The sequence below is a fragment of the Hemibagrus wyckioides genome, linkage group LG17 (assembly GCF_019097595.1).
Source record: "Hemibagrus wyckioides isolate EC202008001 linkage group LG17, SWU_Hwy_1.0, whole genome shotgun sequence".
Taxonomy (NCBI): Eukaryota; Metazoa; Chordata; class Actinopteri; order Siluriformes; family Bagridae; genus Hemibagrus; species Hemibagrus wyckioides.
The window spans coordinates 1,978,205-1,998,204 of record NC_080726.1 but is presented as its reverse complement, the minus strand read 5'-3'; the positions used below and the strand labels follow the sequence as shown (position 1 = coordinate 1,998,204).

At 42.2% G+C, this 20,000-nt stretch overlaps 2 protein-coding genes across 7 annotated transcripts in view; both read right to left on the bottom strand.

The window, feature by feature from the left end:
• Nucleotides 1-5,329, bottom strand: part of espnlb (espin like b) — a 16,677-nt gene extending 11,348 nt beyond the window's left edge. Inside the window, exons 1-3 of the mRNA XM_058414047.1 lie at nucleotides 3,291-5,329; nucleotides 1,754-1,944; nucleotides 248-434 (exon numbers count right to left, since the gene is read on the bottom strand). Of these exons, the coding sequence (XP_058270030.1) occupies nucleotides 248-434; nucleotides 1,754-1,944; nucleotides 3,291-3,581 (669 nt within the window). The 5' untranslated portion in view covers nucleotides 3,582-5,329. The remainder of the gene's footprint in view (nucleotides 1-247; nucleotides 435-1,753; nucleotides 1,945-3,290) is intronic.
• Nucleotides 5,330-5,463: 134 nt separating this feature from the next.
• Nucleotides 5,464-20,000, bottom strand: part of kif1ab (kinesin family member 1Ab) — a 55,636-nt gene continuing 41,099 nt past the window's right edge. For all 6 annotated transcript variants that reach the window (XM_058414036.1, XM_058414037.1, XM_058414042.1 and 3 more), the window contains 10 exons: nucleotides 18,985-19,118; nucleotides 18,755-18,816; nucleotides 17,756-17,901; nucleotides 16,372-16,548; nucleotides 15,006-15,077; nucleotides 12,483-12,601; nucleotides 12,267-12,380; nucleotides 11,961-12,153; nucleotides 11,359-11,477; nucleotides 5,464-9,525 (listed from right to left, as the gene is read on the bottom strand). In XM_058414036.1, the coding sequence (XP_058270019.1) occupies nucleotides 9,483-9,525; nucleotides 11,359-11,477; nucleotides 11,961-12,153; nucleotides 12,267-12,380; nucleotides 12,483-12,601; nucleotides 15,006-15,077; nucleotides 16,372-16,548; nucleotides 17,756-17,901; nucleotides 18,755-18,816; nucleotides 18,985-19,118 (1,179 nt within the window). In that variant the 3' untranslated portion in view covers nucleotides 5,464-9,482. The remainder of the gene's footprint in view (nucleotides 9,526-11,358; nucleotides 11,478-11,960; nucleotides 12,154-12,266; nucleotides 12,381-12,482; nucleotides 12,602-15,005; nucleotides 15,078-16,371; nucleotides 16,549-17,755; nucleotides 17,902-18,754; nucleotides 18,817-18,984; nucleotides 19,119-20,000) is intronic.

The window sequence follows — 20,000 nt, the reverse complement described above, 5'->3', positions numbered from 1 at the left end:
TTTTGTTAATAAAGCAGCGCTTTTAATTTATCCTGCACATGGGAGATCGCAACTACCACAGAACCGGGTTCAAGCTCCGCTCCGGGCGGAGTCTCCTGAACATTACAAATCAGAGGTGTCAGAGGTGAACTGGAACTTGAAGTTTTCCATAATCTTCAGGACAGAGGCGTTTACGAGAATTAAAAACAGACTCCACAAAACCTAAAGCACATCACAGGTTTGAGTTTTTCTCATTTTTCCGACTCACCAGCCAGACGACCAGCGCATGGTGGCCCATGTGTGCGGCGGCGTGCAGGACGCTCATCCCATCTCGCGCCTGCAGATGGACGTTTACGCCACAGTCTTTCACCAGAAACTCCACCACATGTAGATGCCCCTCCTGACAGGCTAGGTAAAGGGGCGTGGCTCCGGTGTGCATCTGATGGTCCACACACCTGCAGGAAGAGGTGTTATTATCAATCCTGACTGTCACAATCACTGTCTTTACTTTAAAAACATATATAAATAAAATCGTAAAAAAAAGTAATAAACTACGAAGTAAGTAGCGTGTACGTCCAGGAGCCGGTCAAAACATCAGTGGAAATCCAACCAAAGCCAGTTTACGAATGTTTTTCAGTCAGTGAAAGCTGTGTGAAAGAATTAACCCACGAGACCAACGTCTCCTTCAGCATGCGTTCAAAAGCTAGGTGATTTTTCGGGTGTTTTTTTGTTGACAGATCGGTGGTGTGGGCGGTCTGTTCTATTTTTAGCCCAAGCTTTGTGGCATGACTTCCTGTGAGGAGCCTTGACATGGAATGCTTGGCTTGGGTCAGTTCTTTGTAAGCAGCCATACAGTTTACATACGCTTCATATCAGGAATATTGGTCATATTTTTGGGAGCTGGAACAGATTATCTGCATTATTTCTGATGGAACAAATTCATTTCACAATACACATTTCACCTTAAGAACTCCCCTCCAGAACAAATTCAATTCCTATGCTGAGGTTCCACTGTACTTGTGAAATGAGTCAGTTCCTGTTCTCACTCATATTATAGCAGCTATAAACACTCTTTCTTTCAATTTCCATCCTCTCTTTTTTCTTTCCATTTAAAGAAACGCATATTCAGCATGTCACGTGAAGGAGCGTAACCGCAAAGGAGCATAAACTCGTCTGTCCTGAAGACGTCGGAGTTACAGCAGCTTCATCTCTGACACTGCAGACTCCTTCCATAAAAATTCAGGAAACAATGACGTATTTACACCAGCGCATTGATTTTAACCTGCGCTAATGTCAGAGCCGCGGTTAGCTAATCAACACCTTCTGACCAATCAGGACACAGCACTGTGGTGTAGAAACCGCTCTAAAGTCTGAACCCTCGTCATTCAGCGAGGATCTACTGACGGCCCGGGGAGTTTCATGGGTTAATGAGAACATTTGTGTGCGTAAAGAGGAGGAGGAAGAGGAACATATGGTAGATAAAGAGCTCCTGATGAATTATTGACCACTGATCCATGAGCATCCGTTCAGCATATGTTTCTCCTCCACCCCCCTAACCTCCGCCTCCATTCCATCACTAATGAGCAGCTTCACAGTGCCATCCACACCTGCTGCAGCCCTTTGTGTAGAACAGCACACACACACACACACCACACAGTGTCTCTATATGAAACCTGAGTCACAGCTGAATGAATGGTAGGTGTATATGCGATTGTTTTGGGATGCTGTAACCACATCTATGTCTGTCTGTGTGTGTGTGTGTGTGTGTGTGTACCGTGGTGAGTGGGACACAAGCAGCTTGAGGCAGGTGAGGTTTCCGCTCGCAGCAGCGTAGTGGACAGGAAGAGCCCCACAGTGGGTCTGGAGCTCAGTGCTGCCCCCTGCAGTCAGGAGCCACTGCAGAGCTTCAGCTCGACCGAAACGAGCTGCTAAATGCACAGCTGTGGCTCCTTCACCATCCTGATCCTACACACACACACACACACAAACCCACACACACCCACACACACACACACACCCACACACACACACACACACACACACACACAAACCCACACACACACACACACACACCCACACACACACACACACACACACACACACACACACACACACAAACCCACACACACACACACACACACACCCACACCCACACACAAACCCACACACACACAAACCCACACACACCCACACACACACAAACCCACACACACCCACACCCACACCCACACACCCACACCCACACACACACACACACACACACACACACAAACACACACACACCCACACACAAACCCACACACACCCACACACACACACACAAACCCACACACACACACACACACACAAACCCACACACACCCACACTCACAAACCCACACACACACACACACACACAAACCCACACACACCCACACACACACACACAAACACACACACACACAAACCCACACACACACACACACAAACCCACACACACACACAAACACACACCCACACACACAAACACACACACAAACCCACACACACACACACACACAAACACACACACACAAACCCACACACACACAAACCCACACACACAAACACACACACACACAAACCCACACACACACCCACACACACACACACAACCCCCCCCCCACACACACACACAAACACACACACACACTTACTATCTAACATCAGGAACCTGAAGGAAATCTTTTGTTTTTCAAATTAAAAGCTGCAGTTTTTGTTTGTTTGTTTGTTTGTTTGTTTGTTTGTTTGTTTGTTTGTAGTATGTATTCTTATGGGGACCTGCCCAGATGTCCTCATGACAAAACTATCAGATATTCCAATTCTTTTGGGGACATCATCTAATCATGATAGATAGACTAAAAGAAAATACAATGAATAAAAACTTCTCTGTCTCTGTCTCTCCCCCTCTGTGTCTCTCTCTCTGTCTCCGTCTCTCTCTCTCTCTCTCTCTCACTGTCTCTCTCTCTCTGTCTGTCTCTCTCACTGTCTCTCTCTCTGTCTGTCTCTCTCTCACTGTCTCTCTGTCTGTCTCTCTCTCACTGTCTCTCTCTCTCTGTCTGTCTCTCTCTCTCTCTCTGAGTTTCTAAACAAACGAAGCTGTTGCTGTGCTTTTATTTGCCATAACTAAATATAAATAGAATAAATATAAATTTTAAACTATATTTTTATATATATATCTGCTCTGTAGTTAAAAGCGCTAAAGTTGAACTGAATAACTAATAAAAAATCAATGTGTTTGTTATATTTTTATTTATTATTGTTACATTTCTTCATCCTCATTCCTTCCTCACCTCCAGCCCGCAGTCGCCATATCCCAGCAGCCACTGCAGCTCCTGCACGTGTCCTGTGGCGGCGGCGTCGTGTGCGGCCGTGGCTCCGTTCCTGGCGCATGCGTTTCCTTTGAAGTTAGCCTCGTTCACCAGGAAGCGCAGACACTCCATCCGGCCGCCGCGTGCAGCGTGATGAACCGGCGTGGCCCCCTGCTCATCCGCGACGCCCGGCGTGAGGCCCCCGGACACCTGCAGGGCCCTGAGAGCCTCCAGATCTCCCTCACGTGCCGCCTGGATCGCTTTATGCAGCATCTCAAGTCGATCCTGGAGCTCATGCAGGACAGTGAACGTCCAGCTCTGTGTACTCACTATTACACCACACACACCACTACCCTCCCCCTCCCTCCTTCATCCCTCCATCCATCTCTCTCTTTCACAATTAATGATACCTGAGCCTCTGAAGGGCTGGAGGGAGGAACAGCTTGTGGGCTGGACAGAAAGAGGAGAAGCACGGTGATGACCTCAGGCAGCCCATGATGGAGAAAATCCTGATGGACAGAAATTCCGGCTGGAACCGGATTCCTCAGGAGCTTCCTGTCATATTGTGCACTCTAACACCAATCATCTGTTAATATATCTGTCAAAGGTTCGGATTCATTCTATAACTTTATCATGTGAGTCTTTGAGAGAAAATTATTATTTAGTTTATTTTAATTTATTATTAATTAGTATTTAAACACAAACCCACATTTTATCTGTGATTAACTTTATAATAAGAATTAAAATAGAATTACATGAAATCTTCTTGTTCACACGTCCCATTTAAGTTTTACCCTTTCATATTTTGTTCATTTTTTTCTAATTGTTGTTCTTCCAGAGCATAGATCTACACTCACTGTCCACTTTATTAGGAACACCCAACACTCCTTTATGTCTTCACACTCCACACAGCCAGTCATGTGGCAGCAGCACAGTGCATTAAATCATGCAGAAACAGACACAAAGCTTCACATTAAACATCAGAATGAAGAGAAAGTCTGATCTCTGTGATTTCTGTGGCATGGTAATTGGTTTATTTAGAAGATTTTTACACACAGCAGTCTCTAGACTTTACACAGAGTGAGACAGATCTGTGGGTGGAGATGCCTTGGTGATGAGAGAGATCAGAGGATTATATGATCAGACTGCTCTGGGCTGAACAGGAAGGATACAGGAACTCAAATAATCACTCTTTACATCTGTGGAGAGCAGAAAATCATCTTAGGAAGCACAAAATGTTGGACCTTTAGAAGAAAAGGGACTCTATTGAATTATAGTGAAATTCTTTGTTCTCATATCCCAGAGCACAGGGTCAGCTTTAATCCTGCACCCCTGGAGAAGGAGGGGGGTTGAGGGCATTGCTCAGGGGCCCAACAGTGGCAGCTCCACAGTGTTGGGGCTTGAACTCCGATATTCTGATCAACAATCCAGAGCCTTAACCACTTGAGCTACCACTACAACAGCAGAAGATCACATCGGGTTCCCATCCTGACAGCCAAGAACAAGAATCTGAGACAGTGGGGCTCTTCCTGTCCACTACGCTGCTGCGAGCGGAAACCTCACCTTCCTCAAGCTGTTCGTGTCCCACTCACCACGGTACACACCTCACGTACACTACTCACGGTACACACACACACACATACACACATGAGCAGAAACTCACCCAAAGTGTCCAGCTGAACATTGGAAGTAGATCAGTGTGGGTGAGTCTGTGCTCATGAGAGGGACATGATGTGATCTTCTGATGGTTTTCTTTAAGGTTTGATGTCTTGTGCTTACTGAGATGCTTTTCTGCTCACCACGGATGTAAAGACTGATTACCTGAGTTACTGTATCCTTCCTGATCATATCCTCTGATCTCTCTCTTCAGCATGGCATCTCCACAGATCTGTGTCTCCCTCAGGGTTTTTATGTTGTGAAAATCTTCTGAAATACCAATAACCATGCCACGCTTAAAGTCCCTGAGATCAGACTTTCTCTTCATTCTGATGTGAATATTAACTGATGCTCTTGTTCTGCATGATGGTATGGATTGCGCTGCTGCCACCTGATTGGCTGATGAGATGAGTGTGCATAGAGAATGAAGGAAGCACAGATCACAGAGTGATTATTTCTCACTCAGAAAGGAGGGGAGAATGAAGGAGACACAGACGAGTGACGGAGTGTTGCACATTTATTTCACGTCCAACAAAGTGTTAAGTGTCCACAGACATCAGAGACACGAGTCCAACACTTTTTCAGCACTAAGTACACTACGCTTTATCCAGTAAGGGTACAAAGAGGTTACACCTGTGTGCCGGGACTGGTTTATATATACAGCATGAAGAGGAGGAGGAGGAGGAGGGATGAGTGTGTGAGAGGGAGGAGGAGGAGGAGGAGGAAGAGGAAGAGGAGGAGGAGGAAGGTAGAGCAGACGTCAGGGTCTTTATCTCGGACCAAAATAATACAGCTAGTGTGTTTATTGTGTAAATGCTACTGATATACTGTAGGCAGGTGAGTCGTTATATACAGCATGCTGCCACAGACACTGGCAAAGAGACACGAAAGAGACGAACAGACGAGCAGCTGAGCACCGAGACGCACCGCCGGAATCTCACTGAACTGGGAATCTCACCGAACTGGGAATTTTACAGACTGGAAACCAAGAAGAAAGGAGCAGCTGAGCACCAAGACGCACTGCCGGAATCTCACCGAACTGGGAATCTTGCAGACCTACGAATTTTACAGACTGGGAATCTAACAGACTGGGAGTCTAACAAACTGGAAACCCTTCATGTACTTTTATTACTGGACTTATTTTATAGCTTACTTTTGAATAAAAACATGCTGAAGACAAAAAAACCACGTCAAAGAGTCCTGACAGAAGCCTCAGAAACATTTGAACTGCTTTAAAACCTGCATGTGTGTGTGTGTATTTTATTTTTTAAGTTTTATTTATTTTTTTAAAATATTTTTTTATTTTTCGTGCTCTGTGGGTTGGCTGACCCAAAACACATTTTATACACATTTTTTTTAAATTATTTTTTAATTATTTTTATTTATTCTAACAGAGTCATGAAGACACCAAACACCAGTCTGAATGAAGAGAATAAACGGAATAATTTGCTTAAAAATCGAAATAAGTGCTAAATATGAGTCTCTAGTGTGCCATAAACAATCATATGATGTGAAAAAAACCTATTAAAATTAACAGGCTAGTCAGAAATACTAGCTAGTCATCAGCTAGCGCTGTTACACATGCAGCTTCTTTTCCATTCATTAAGTGTAATAATAATAATAATAATAATAATAATAATAATAATAATAATAATGATGTATTAGCTAATCAAGAATGACTCGGCAGTCTAAGCTAACAAGCTAGTTCACATTTATAGAGCAATTATCTGGCTAACCTTCTCACACTATCAGAACTGTTCTTTAGCTAGCAAAAACACTGCTTGCTTAGCATTCAAGCTAGATTCCCAAGCCAGATTTCATGCTAACTGTTCATTTAAACAAATGAAAAGAATATGAACTGTTCGGTCACATGACCTCCTCTGTGTTTGGTAAGGAAATGAGTGTTTAGCTTAGTGGTTATGTTGCTAGCTCATGACTAGCCGGTTTACTGAGGTGACTAGCGCAGGCTGGGAGAGGAAACTTCACACTTCAGAGAATTCTGTGATGGATTTGATGCTTCAGACTCTGTGATTACACACAGAAACATATATACAGTGGTGGAGAATGACTGACTGATCAATTCCCACCTACACCACACACATAGTGTACACACACACACACACACACACACCAGCAGGTTTTACTTCAGTCCACATCCTCAACTCACATCACTTCCTGCTCTGCGTGTTTCTACGTAATAATTACATTTTCAGACTCATACATTTTTAAACTCTAAAAACAGTCCAAATTCTAGGAATCGGCTTACAGGTTTCCATCAGATTCCAAAAGGATCAGCAGTTTTCTTCTTCAAATATCACCAACAGGAAGTTTCCAGTTCTTTGACTGAGGGTAGGGTCAAAGTCAAAAATACAGTACGGAACCATGAGGAAGGCGAAATTTGAGCAAACCACCATTACACACCACCGACTGCCGTTACACACTCCCAAACCGCCGTTACACACCACTGACTGCCGTTACACACTCCCAAACCGCCGTTACACACCACTGACTGCCGTTACACACTCCCAAACCGCCGTTACACACCACTGACTGCCGTTACACACCCCCAAACCGCCGTTACACACCCCCCAAACTGCCGTTACACCCCCCCCAAACCGCCATTACACACCACCAACTGCGTAACACACCCCCAAAACGCCATTACACACCCCCAAACCGCCGTTACACACCCCCAAACCGCCATTACACACCACTGACTGCCGTTACACACCCCCAAACCACCATTACACACCACTGACTGCCGTTACACACCCCCAAACTGCCATTACACACCACTGACTGCCGTTACACACCCCCAAACCGCCATTACACACCCCCAAACCGCCGTTACACACCCCCAAACCGCCGTTACACACCACTGACTGCCGTTACACACCCCCAAACAGCCATTACACACCACCGACCGCCGCTACACACCCCCAAACCACCATTACACACCCCCAAACCACCATTACACACCACCGACCGCCGTTACACACCCCCAAACCGCCGTTACACACCACTGACTGCCATTACACACCCCCAAACCGCCGTTACACACCATTGACTGCCGTTACACACCCCCAAACCACCATTACACACCACCAACTGCCGTAACACACCCCCAAACCACCATTACACACCCCCAAACCACCATTACACACCCCCAAACCGCCATTACACACCCCCAAACCACCATTACACACCACCGACCGCCGCTACACACCCAAATGTTACGACGTCGGAAAGACGCGATTTTTTCATCAGGGGAATTTTTTTTGTCTCTCATTTCATATATAACATTCAATCAGATTATTGTATATAATATTCAGTGTAATAAATATATTTCTAATCATCTAAGCAGCATATTTTCAGCTGATCTGATCTCCTCTCGCTACCTCACCCCCTCGGCATGGCTCTCTCTAACCATTGCCCTGATTTCAGAGATTTAACCCGAAGAGCGGATCATCAGAAAGACGAATGGTTCAGACATCACCTCAGTGCAAATCGAACTGATTCACGGAAAGAACAGAATAACGTCTTCAATGTGAAGTGAAGGACGAATATGCAGATAAACAACGTTCTAAACATCTGACACTTTAAATAAACGAAATAAATAAACACTTAAAGTAACGTGAGACGTCCAGATCAGCAGATAAAGCAGTTTCACTACAGACGTCCCTCAGAGAACCTCATCCTGTCCGAACAGGGCTGATGAACATGTTGACGTCTCCTCACGTCTTTCTAAACAGACGTAATCCCTCATGTTTTCACAATTAAAGAAAATCTGATTTCCTGGATTGATTAGGATCTCAAGCCACACCCACTCTACCTCTTGATAATATATTCAATTTTAACCCCACCCACTTAAAAAAAAAATTATTATACGCTTTTATGCCTGGAACACAGTTTATATCATGAGTTGGGGTTTTTTTCAGCCGTGATGAGACATGGCTTGTGTCCGAGTTATGGATCTTATGAGTGCTTTTTTTAAACGTATTTAAGGAAATCAGAAAACAAAAATTCTGTAAACAAATAAACAAACTGTAAATTCGCTCAGTGATCACATGAACTCACTTCTCTACAGTCTCAAGGAAAGCTCAGGGAACGAGAGCACGTCACGTCTAACCTACAGAAGCACACACTCACACACACACACACACACACACACAAATATGCAGCATTGTGTCGCATTTACAGCGGCTAAACTCTTTACATTTTAAAACAGAGGCGTTTCGTATGGTGCTAATTTTTTTCATCATAATTATCACTAACAAGCGGGATTTTTAACGCGGTTACGGCGAGTTACAGTACTTAGGACTTTTGCTAATGACATACAAACACATTCACACAAACACACACACACACTCTCTCACTCTCACACACACACAGGCAGGGGGCAGTAGAGAGGGAGGCAGGCAGGCACAGGCTAGTATTATCTTCACACCAGTATTTACAGCACAGGAGTGTGTGGAGTTTCTGTGTTTAATCTCAGACGGAGGATCAGCGCCGCTGCTTTCACATCCTCATCTGTGCGGATTTCGTCCTGGAGAGTTTCGACCTGAGGAGGAGAGATAATACAGATCAGAACTGCCTCAGGGAAAATCTACAGCAAAGCTTCCAGTGGGGTTTTAGCCTGCTTACTGTTAAAATTACTGAAATTAAAATTCTCTCCCAACAAATAAACTAACTAACTAAATACAGTGTTCTTACAGCATGTCGTCTGTTCTATGATGCTGAGACAGACTGAGACACACTGAGGCACACTGAGATACACTGAGGCACACTGAGATACACTGAGGCACACTGAGATACACTGAGGCACACTGAGGCACACTGAGATACACTGAGGCACACTGAGACACACTGAGGCACACTGAGACACACTGAGATACACTGAGGCACACTAAGATACACTTAGGCACACTGAGATACACTGAGGCACACTGAGATACACTGAGATACACTGTGACACACTGAGGCACACAGACACACTGAGGCACACTGAGGCACACAGACACACTGAGGCACACTGAGATACACTGAGGTACACTGAGATACACTGAGACACACAGGCACACTGAGACACTGAGGCACACTGAGATACACTGAGGCACACTGAGATACACTGAGACACACTGAGATACACTGAGATACACTGAGACACACAGGCACACTGAGACACTGAGGCACACTGAGATACACTGAGGCACACTGAGATACACTGAGACACACTGAGATACACTGAGATACACTGAGACACACTGAGGCACACTGAGATACACTGAGGCACACTGAGATACACTGAGACACACAGGCACACTGAGACACTGAGGCACACTGAGATACACTGAGGCACACTGAGATACACTGAGATACACTGAGACACACTGAGATACACTGAGATACACTGAGGCACACTGAGACACACTGAGATACACTGAGACACACTGAGGCACACTGAGATACACTGAGATACACTGAGACACACTGAGATACACTGAGGCACACTGAGATACACTGAGATCCACTGAGACACACTGAGGCACACTGAGATACACTGAGATACACTGAGGCACACTGAGATACACTGAGACACACTGAGATACACTGAGATACACTGAGATACACTGAGATACACTGAGACACACTGAGATACACTGAGACACACTGAGGCACACTGAGATACACTGAGGCACACTGAGATACACTGAGGCACACTGAGACACACTGAGGCACACAGATACACTGAGACACACTGAGGTATACTGAGGCACACTGAGACACACTGAGGCACACTGAGGCACACTGAGATACACTGAGATACACTGAGACACACTGAGGCACGCTGAGATACACTGAGACACACTGAGATACACTGAGATACACTGAGGCACACTGAGATACACTGAGACACACTGAGATACACTGAGACACACTGAGGCACACTGAGATACATTGAGACACACTGAGATACACTGAGACACACTGAGGCACACTGAGATACACTGAGACACACTGAGGCACACTGAGATACACTGAGGCACACTGAGATACACTGAGACACACTGAGATACACTGAGGCACACTGAGATACACTGAGGCACACTGAGACACACTGAGGCACACTGAGATACATTGAGACACACTGAGATACACTGAGACACACTGAGGCACACTGAGATACACTGAGGCACACTGAGATACACTGAGACACACTGAGACACACTGAGGCACACTGAGATACACTGAGGCACACTGACACATTCTGAGACACTAAGATACTCTGAGAAACACTGAGAGACACAATGAGACATACTGAGACACACAGAGACACTGAGATACACTGACACACACTGAGACACACTGAGACACACTGAGAGTGCAGTTCTACCTGATGGTTCCAGCCAGCAGTGGATTGAAGGCATAAAGCCAGTCGTGCATCTCTTTATCATTGCTGGCCTGCAGGAGGATTCCACGATGCTCAGTGACCACCGCAAAGGAATTGGGGGTCTACAGAGAAAATAATAAAATACATAAAACACTCTAATGGACCACAGCAGAAATACTCGTTAATGTAGTAATAAATATGCGACAACATTGAAGAGGAAAGATCAGAGAGAGAGAGAAAGAGAGAGACAGAGAGAGAGAGAGAGAAAGAGAGAGAGAGAGAGATGCAGTGATGCACTGAAAGACTTATGAGACAGACAGATAGGTGTAAATAAAGGCATAGATAGACTGATATACAGACTGCAAAGGTAGATATTAAAACAGTGAGACAGATGACAGACAGACAGATGAAGTGCAAGATATACAAACAGACTGACAGAACGACATACAGAGGTGTATATATATATATGATAGATAATAGGAGGATTATATTTAACTATAAATGAAATCTTTAAATTGCATGAGATATGACAGACAGACAGGTAAACAGATTGACAGACAGACAAGCAGACAGACAGCAGATGGTTGGATGTTAGACTGTCTCACCTTCAGGAGGCCATGCTGCTCCTCGCTGTACTCCACCTGGGCGGAGGACAGGTTAATGACGGCTCTCTCCACACTGTCTCTCTCACTGCGGTACAGATAGACGTATGGACGCCGCACCACCACGTAACGCTTCACCCAGCCGCTGGTGTGGGGCTCCAGGAAGTGCAGGTAGCCTTTCTTAGACACGATGGGGCTGCAGGAACCAGAATATCAAAACAACAACAAACAAACAAATCACATTTCAGTAATGATGTAGTGCATGTTGAATTGCGCAGTAATGCTGCTGTATTTAACCGAGTGTGTTACCTGACTCGGATCTCCTGGATGTTGGGGACGAAGGTACAGGTTCGAGGTTTCCTCTCCTCAGGACTGAACGGGTCCAAATCTGGACTGGACGCTCCAGAGTGAGTCTCAGCACCACTGTATCACACACACACACACATTTGTGTCCTGCCAATTTTGAGGACTGAAGAGCCATAAAACAACATCACAAATGAACTCCAAAATACACACATGGCTGACCTGAGGTCGAGGTTTCCATAGTGACCGTCCAGCAGAGAAGGACAGGTAGTGGACGGAGTGAGAGAACTCAGAGCGGAGGACGACGTGTCTCTCAGCAGAGACGCAGACATCTCCGATAGCTGCATAAGCCAAGAAACAGCACATCATCAATCATCAGATACTCTCAGGTCACTCTTTAGTTTCAGCTCCCTGAAACCCACAATGTCAAAAATCCTGAGAGTCCTGGACTCATCAGCAAGCGTCCAGCTGAAGGACAGTGATGAACACATAAAGGAGATTGAATTCTAACCGCTCTGTCCACATAAGACTGAACATGTGTTGGATTTTATTTAAATAATAACATATAACATAAGCTCTAATATATGGACGGTGACACAGTTGTGGTCATTTTACCTCTGTACTCCAGCACCACCACCATTTTTAACACAATCCTCCATTTTAAAAGCTCAAAAGTAATCAACTGACAGCTTCATTAGGAGGTGTATCCCATTACCATGTTATTTTATCACAAATCAAGGAGAAAAAATATCTGGAGTTGATTCCATGTGCTGTACATGAGAACTCTCAATATGATGTCCAAACAGGTGAGGTCCAGAGAGAGCAGAAAGCTTAGGAACAACAATTTGGTATGTTCTTAAAGTGAAGTAGTGGAAGCTCAAGCGATGATGGACACCAAGTGGAGGATCACAGAACATTTTCCTTGGTGAAGATTGACCACTTCACAACATCTAGTTAGGGCAAGAACACTGTGGAGGAGGTTCCATATCATCATCAATGCCTTCATGAACGTAAACACACCTCAAGATGCAAACCTCTCCAGAACTTTGCTAAAAAAACATCTAACACCTGCACAGATTTGGAACAAGATTCTGTGGATAGATGGAACCAAGATGAACTTGTAGCAGGATGATGGAGAAGGGAAGGAAGAACTCATGATCCAATCATCGCATCATCTGTGAAACATCAGTGGAGGCAGTGTTATGGTGTGTATTAATGATGAGACTGTTGATAGAAGAAGCAGGATGAAGTCTGAAGTGTACAGAGGTGCTAGAGGTTCTGCTCAGGTTTAGTCAAAACTGACAAGATGGCACTTTACAGTACAGATGACCCAAAACATACCCTAGAAATGAAATGTCCTTAAATGGAGAGTCAGTCACATGACTTCAACCCAACTGGGCTCAATTTTTTGTCCAAATACTTATGGACCTGACTGTGTATATATAAATTTAGAGCAGATTTAAGGATTTTGAACGTAAAGACAAATACCACAGATAAGGTATAAAAAATGACGGGTTCATGACTGTTCTGTTTAAATCAGGTAGAAATACAGAGCAGCTGCTCTAGGTGAAAGAGATAAAACAAAGCAGCTAATCTTTGTGAACGAGGTAAATTACAGCATGCTCTGTGTACATTCACTAGGAATCAAAGGGAAAAAGGCAAAAACAAAGAGAAGGAAGTTTATATACTGTTCTAAGTGAGGCAGAAACATGTAACTGCTTCAGATGTATAACCACTTTTAAATGAGGTAGCATGTGTTACCGCTCTATATAAATGAGGTAGAGCAGTTTTCAGCCACTTTATCTAAATGAAGCAGAGCAGGGTTTATGACCAGTCTGTCTGAAGGAGGTAGAGCTGATTTATAACCAGATGTAAAAAATACTCTATTTAAATGAAACAGAGCTGTTTTTGAGCTTTAAAATGAGGTAGAGCAGTCTTGTGACCACTCTATCTAAATAAAGCAGAGGAAATTTATATAAATTTATGTTCTATCTAGTTGAAGCAGATCCTTAATGACATGGAGCAGATTTTGACCGCTCTATCTAAATAAGGCAGAGCATGTTTAAGACTGAGCTATCTCAAAGTTATAGCAAATTTATGAGCTAGAACAGCTCTACCTAAATAAGGTAGTGTAGTATTTTTCCTTTCTCTAAATATGTTAGAGCAGATTCTACCTCAATGAGATAGAGCTACCTCAATGAGGTAGAGTGGTTTTTGAAAGGTAGAGTGGCTCTACGTAAATGAGGTACAGTAATATTTTTCCTCTCTTTAACTTAAAGCAGATTTGTTGAATAGAGGGATTTTGAACACTACCTCAATGAGGTAGAGCATATCTAATGACTGCTCTGGATTTCTGACTTGTTTGTGTAAGTACTGTAGAGATATTGAGTGCTTTTTGTGTATTATCTGAAAATGTGAGGTAAAGTAGATTTATCGCTGTTTTTTATCAATTACATTAGGAACAGCTAATGCTAAACGAGGTAAAGCTGATAGAGCTGGTTTATTACTGCTTATGTAGGTTTATGTCTGCTCTAGATTTATAACTGCTTTATCTAAATAAATCAGAAATAGCTAGAGCTAGCATCACACTAGTCAGAGGCATCATTAATGAGGCAGAGGAAGATGAGCTTTATGATCGCTCTCTCTTCATGAAGGAGAGAGGCAGAGCAGACAGAGGGCCAGTCTGAATGAATGGAGGAAAGAGACGAGGCCCGCGGGGTGGGGGACAGGGTGGTAAAGGCTCACCTTGCTCTCACTGGCACTGCTGCTCACCTGGCTGTACTGCCTGTCAAAGGTGTGCATGAGCAGTCGCAGACACTGAGGACCAGAGGAAGAGCGTTAGCATTAGACCACAAGCTTTACAAAACATTAAAAATGATTAAAGGTACCTATGAAAACATGTGGAAAAAAGTTTGTCTTTCCATGACTAGCACTGTAGACAAGGGTTTTCCTCATGTAGCATTCCTATCTTTTAAAAAATATTTTTACTAACCCTTACAAAGCCATTATAGTGCTGGTTAATTTTAGCTAGCTAACATTAAATCTGTTATCCTTTTTGTTGTAGTTTCTAGCGTTAAAAGTGCTCTATATGGTTATAACCATAGGAACAGCAATATAGCTAACTCTAACCTGCTAGATACATGATATCTGACATCCCCTAGTTTAAGCTAGCCAGAAAATTTTAAATCTGCCATCCACTTAAATTATATCTAAATAACGCTAAATCTGTTATTGATTTCGTTGAATGTTGGTTAATAAGCTCATTAGATATTAAAAATCTGATGTCAGATCTGTCTGGTGAATTTTAGATAGCTAGCATTCGATTTGTTCTTGCTACAGCTTTATTTAGCAAGATGAGTTTAAAGCTCCAGTTCCTGTGACTGGATTTAGCTAAAAGGCACGAAAATGCTGTGTTTATGTTCAGCTTCAGCTAGCTAACCATGTTTCTTTTAACTATTAGTTAAATTTAGCAAGGCGATGTCAATTCTGTTGTTTCTGCTTGTTAAAGCTAGCAAGATAACATTAACCTGCAAGTCTTTTGGACAAAATTTAGCTAGCTAATCCTAAACTATTCAGAGCTGCTGGTAAAATCAACTCAAACTGGTTAAAAGGATCAAATTAGCTAGATATCATGAAAGTCGAGCTCCGTTTGATTACATTTAAGCTAGAAAACATGAACTACATTTCTAATGATAGCATTAATTATGATGTATCTTAAATTAGATTTAGCTATATAGCTTTAAATCCTTTAGCTTGATGGGTAAATTTAGCCAGATTGTGTCAAAACACTGTGGTTACATTTAGCTACAGAACTTTAAAAAAGAAATTTCTTTAATTAAATTAGCTAAATAACATAAACTCTGTTGCTTCTGTGGTAAAGTTAAAGCTGGTTTTTAAGTTTACCACAGAAGGTTGGTTAAATTTAGCCAGATAATGTCAAATCTGTCATCTCTGTAGTTACATTTCAGTTACAAAGCTTTAAAAACAATGTGTTGTTAGTTTCAGATGTAGCTAGCTTACTACAAATCCATCAGCTGTGTGGTGAAATTTGGCTAGATAACGTCAAATCGGTCTGTCGGTGTGAATAAACGGCTAATACCGCGGTGATCACCTTGGCAGCCAGCTCCCTCTGTCTCTCATTGGTGGAGTCCAGTATAGGGCTGCCTGCCAGAGTGGGACTCAGAGATTTAGGCGACTCCATCAGGTCTTTACTGCAGAGCGACTCCTGACTCAGCACAGACGCTTCCAGTTTCTCTCTCAACAGCAGATAGTGCCTCGTCTTCTCCACCTACACACATACACACATACACACACACACACACACACACACACACACACACACATGAATCAACACATAAGCTGATGTAGGCTTTAAAAATAGTAATCGCTAATGTTAGGTCTATCGACACCATCGTTACATTTAGATAGCTAACATTATAACTCTAGCTAGAGAAGATGAGAAAATGTCTCGGTGGATAAATGTAGATAGCTAATCTTACATTTTCCAGCCCTATGTGTAAATTTATCCAGTGGCAAATTCAGCTAATCTTTAATCTGTATGCTAATTTAGGTAGATCAGGTAAAATCTCTCATGTCTGGGGAGAAATTAAGCTAGATAAAGTTAAATTTGTTGTTCTTATGTTTACATTCAACTAGATTATCTTTAAAAAGTCTGATGTTTGGATGAATTTAGCTAGATCTGTCATTGATATAGTTACATTTAGCTAGATAATTGAAAATGTATGTTCTAAAACTTAGCACAATGTCAAATTTTCTGTTAAGTTTCTGTCAATGTTAAATCTTTCAGCTATGTGGAGGAATTTAGCTAACTTACTGTAAATCTTTAAGCCCTTTGGTTCCATTTAACTAGCGTTATATCTGTATTTCCTATATTTCTAGAGAACTTGAAAATGTTTGCGGTTAAATTTAGATAGATGAATGGAAATTTCCCAGACATTAAGTACATTTATTCAGAAATTTTGACAAGTCTGGGGTAAATTTGCATTCCTGGGTTTAAATAGCTAGCTAATCTTAAACCCTTTAACTCTACATGCTAATTTAGGTGCAAAATCTGAAAATCTGTGGTAAAGTCTAGCTAAATGATGTTGAATTTGTGGTTCCTGTGGTGACATTTAGCTGGATAGCATTAACTCTGATGTCTCGGGGTAAATTTAGCTAGATCATCTTAAACACTTCAGCTATGTGAATATATTTAGCTAGAAAATGTCAAAATGTCGTCCACATTAGATTTAGCTAGATGATGGAACATGTTTGTTTTTAAATGTAGATTAAAATGTAGCTACAGGATGTTAAATCTGTGCTCTGTGTGGAGGAATGTAGTGAAATAACCCAAAGCTCTTTGGTTCAGTTTCTATAGATCTGTTGTCACTGAGCTCTTGGGCCACACCCCTCTCATGGTGTTAGTCTTGTTTGTTTTTACTTTTTTAATCATTTTTAATTTTTCATAACTCCTTCTAAAAAGCCCTACTCTGTACCTCCTGCAGGAGGCTGAGCTTCTCCAGCTCCCACTGATGGTCCAGGATGAGGCTGTCACTGCGAGGCCTCCAGCCAGCGAGGTTCTCCTCACCACGAACATACGCCACCGAGGTGTCCAACACACGCCGACGCCTCCTCTGCATTCCTGCACACACACACACACACACACATCCCGACTTGTCAGATATATCTGTTTCTGTAGCAGCCGGTTTATATTGATATTGTCGTTTCTATAGCAATAGCTCGTTCAGAGGGACGTGTTTGATGGACAAATGCTGATTATAAACGGATCACATGCGTCATCGATAAATTGATCCAGTGTTTGTGTGTGTTGATATAGGGAAGTTTTTTTTCTTTATTTATGGAAAGAGTCTCCAGTGTCTCCAGTGCTCTTTGTAACAGTCAGAGGTGAAACTGGACATTTTCAGAGAAGTTCACACTTCTTTGTCATTTCTCTGTAACGTGACAAGCTGCAAAGTGACAATAGGATGTTCCACAACATTGAATTCAACGATAAACTAGATTTTTGAAATTCCTCATAACAAATTTTGATGTTGGTTTTATAATGCAAGTAGTTGCTTTTTGGAGGCGAGTGGACAGATAGCGTGCCAATACTTTTGGAGGCGAGTGGAGAAATAGGGTGCCGATACTGTGTGTATGTTGTGTGTGTGTATTTCATATGTTGCATGTGTATGTATGTTTTATGTGTGTGTGTGTGTGTATATGTCATATGTGTGTATGTTGTATGTGTGTGTATATTGTGTGTATGTTGTGTATGTGTGTGTATATTATGTATGTATTTTGTCTGAGTATGCTGTGTGTTGTGTGTATATATGTTGTGTGTTATGTGTGTTGTGTGTGTGTTATGTGTATGTTGTGTGTGTAGTGTGTGTGTGTATGTTGTCTGTTTTTCTTGCTTCCTCTATTGCATGTAGTTATAAGAACACATCTCTGGTTATTATTTTTGAGATCTGCTGAACTACAACCAGTTTTATTACCTGGACTTCCAACATCTGCCAGATGGCACAGACTGAGCTCATACACTCCGGTCACACGATTACTGAGGAGCAAAAAAAAAACAATTACACAAGCCATCAAAAAGTGTAAACAGGAAAATGAAGAAGGAAACAGGAAGCTGGGAACAGAGCGGTTAGCTATGGTAACTAGCACGCTGCTAAGGTAAGTGATGTTAATGATGACCTAGGATGAGGACGAGGACGTGTCTCACCTCTCCAGTGGCCTGAGAGCTCCGGTGCTGAACAGGTTCCTGATGGAGCGTGAGGCAGGAAGCTTGGCATCTCTGGAGTAGAAAACCATGCAGAAGTCTTTGGTGATGACTGTAGGCTGGGTGCAGTGCTCCATCTGAGGGGGAATAAATAATCTCCTAATTATTCAGCAGCTCCAGAAGACAAAATTCAGCAGTTAAAAACATGGACTATAAAGACTAGCAAGTGAGTTTATTTTATATTTAATGAAAGAAAGAAAGAATTAAAAATTGGAAAGAATCAAAACCATAAGAGAAAGAAAGAATGATGAAGGAAAGAAGGAAGGAAGGAAGGAAGAAAGAAAGAAAGAAAGAAAGAAAGAAAGAAAGAAAGAAAGAAAGAAAGAAAGAAGGCAGGAAAGAAGAAAATTGAAAAGAATCAAAATTAAAAAAGAAAGAAAGAAAGAAAGAATTAAAAATTGGAAAGAATCAAAACTGAAAGAAAGAAAGAAAGAAAGAAAGAAAGAAAGAAAGAAAGAAAGAAAGAAAGAAAGAAATGACATCATTCTGTAAACTCAAAAAAGGTAAGAAAAAATTAATTAACTAATTAATTAAAAAATGATATCTAAGAATTTTATGTTATCAGACACTGTACTGGGAAATATAATGACATAATGATATAAATAATATTGATGTTGATATATTTTGTTATCATCGGGTGTTGAACTGACTGAACATTAAAGCTTGTAGCATTTTTTTTTTATTCTATTTTTTTTTTGTAAAATGTTTACTTTTTACATTTTTAATTGCTAAACACAAACCTCTGCACTTATGGTGCTCCATGTTGTTGTGCTTTTAACAAAATTATTATTCAGAATTTTTTTAAATGTCACAGTTTGATATTTTCGCTACGTCACTCACCGCTAATCACACAGCAGAGTTATTTACAGTGCTAGCTAAAGCGCTAGCTCTAAGCACAGTTGTCCAGAATGCTAACGTACACAATAAAAACCTTCAGTATTCACAGCTAAGCTGAGGTT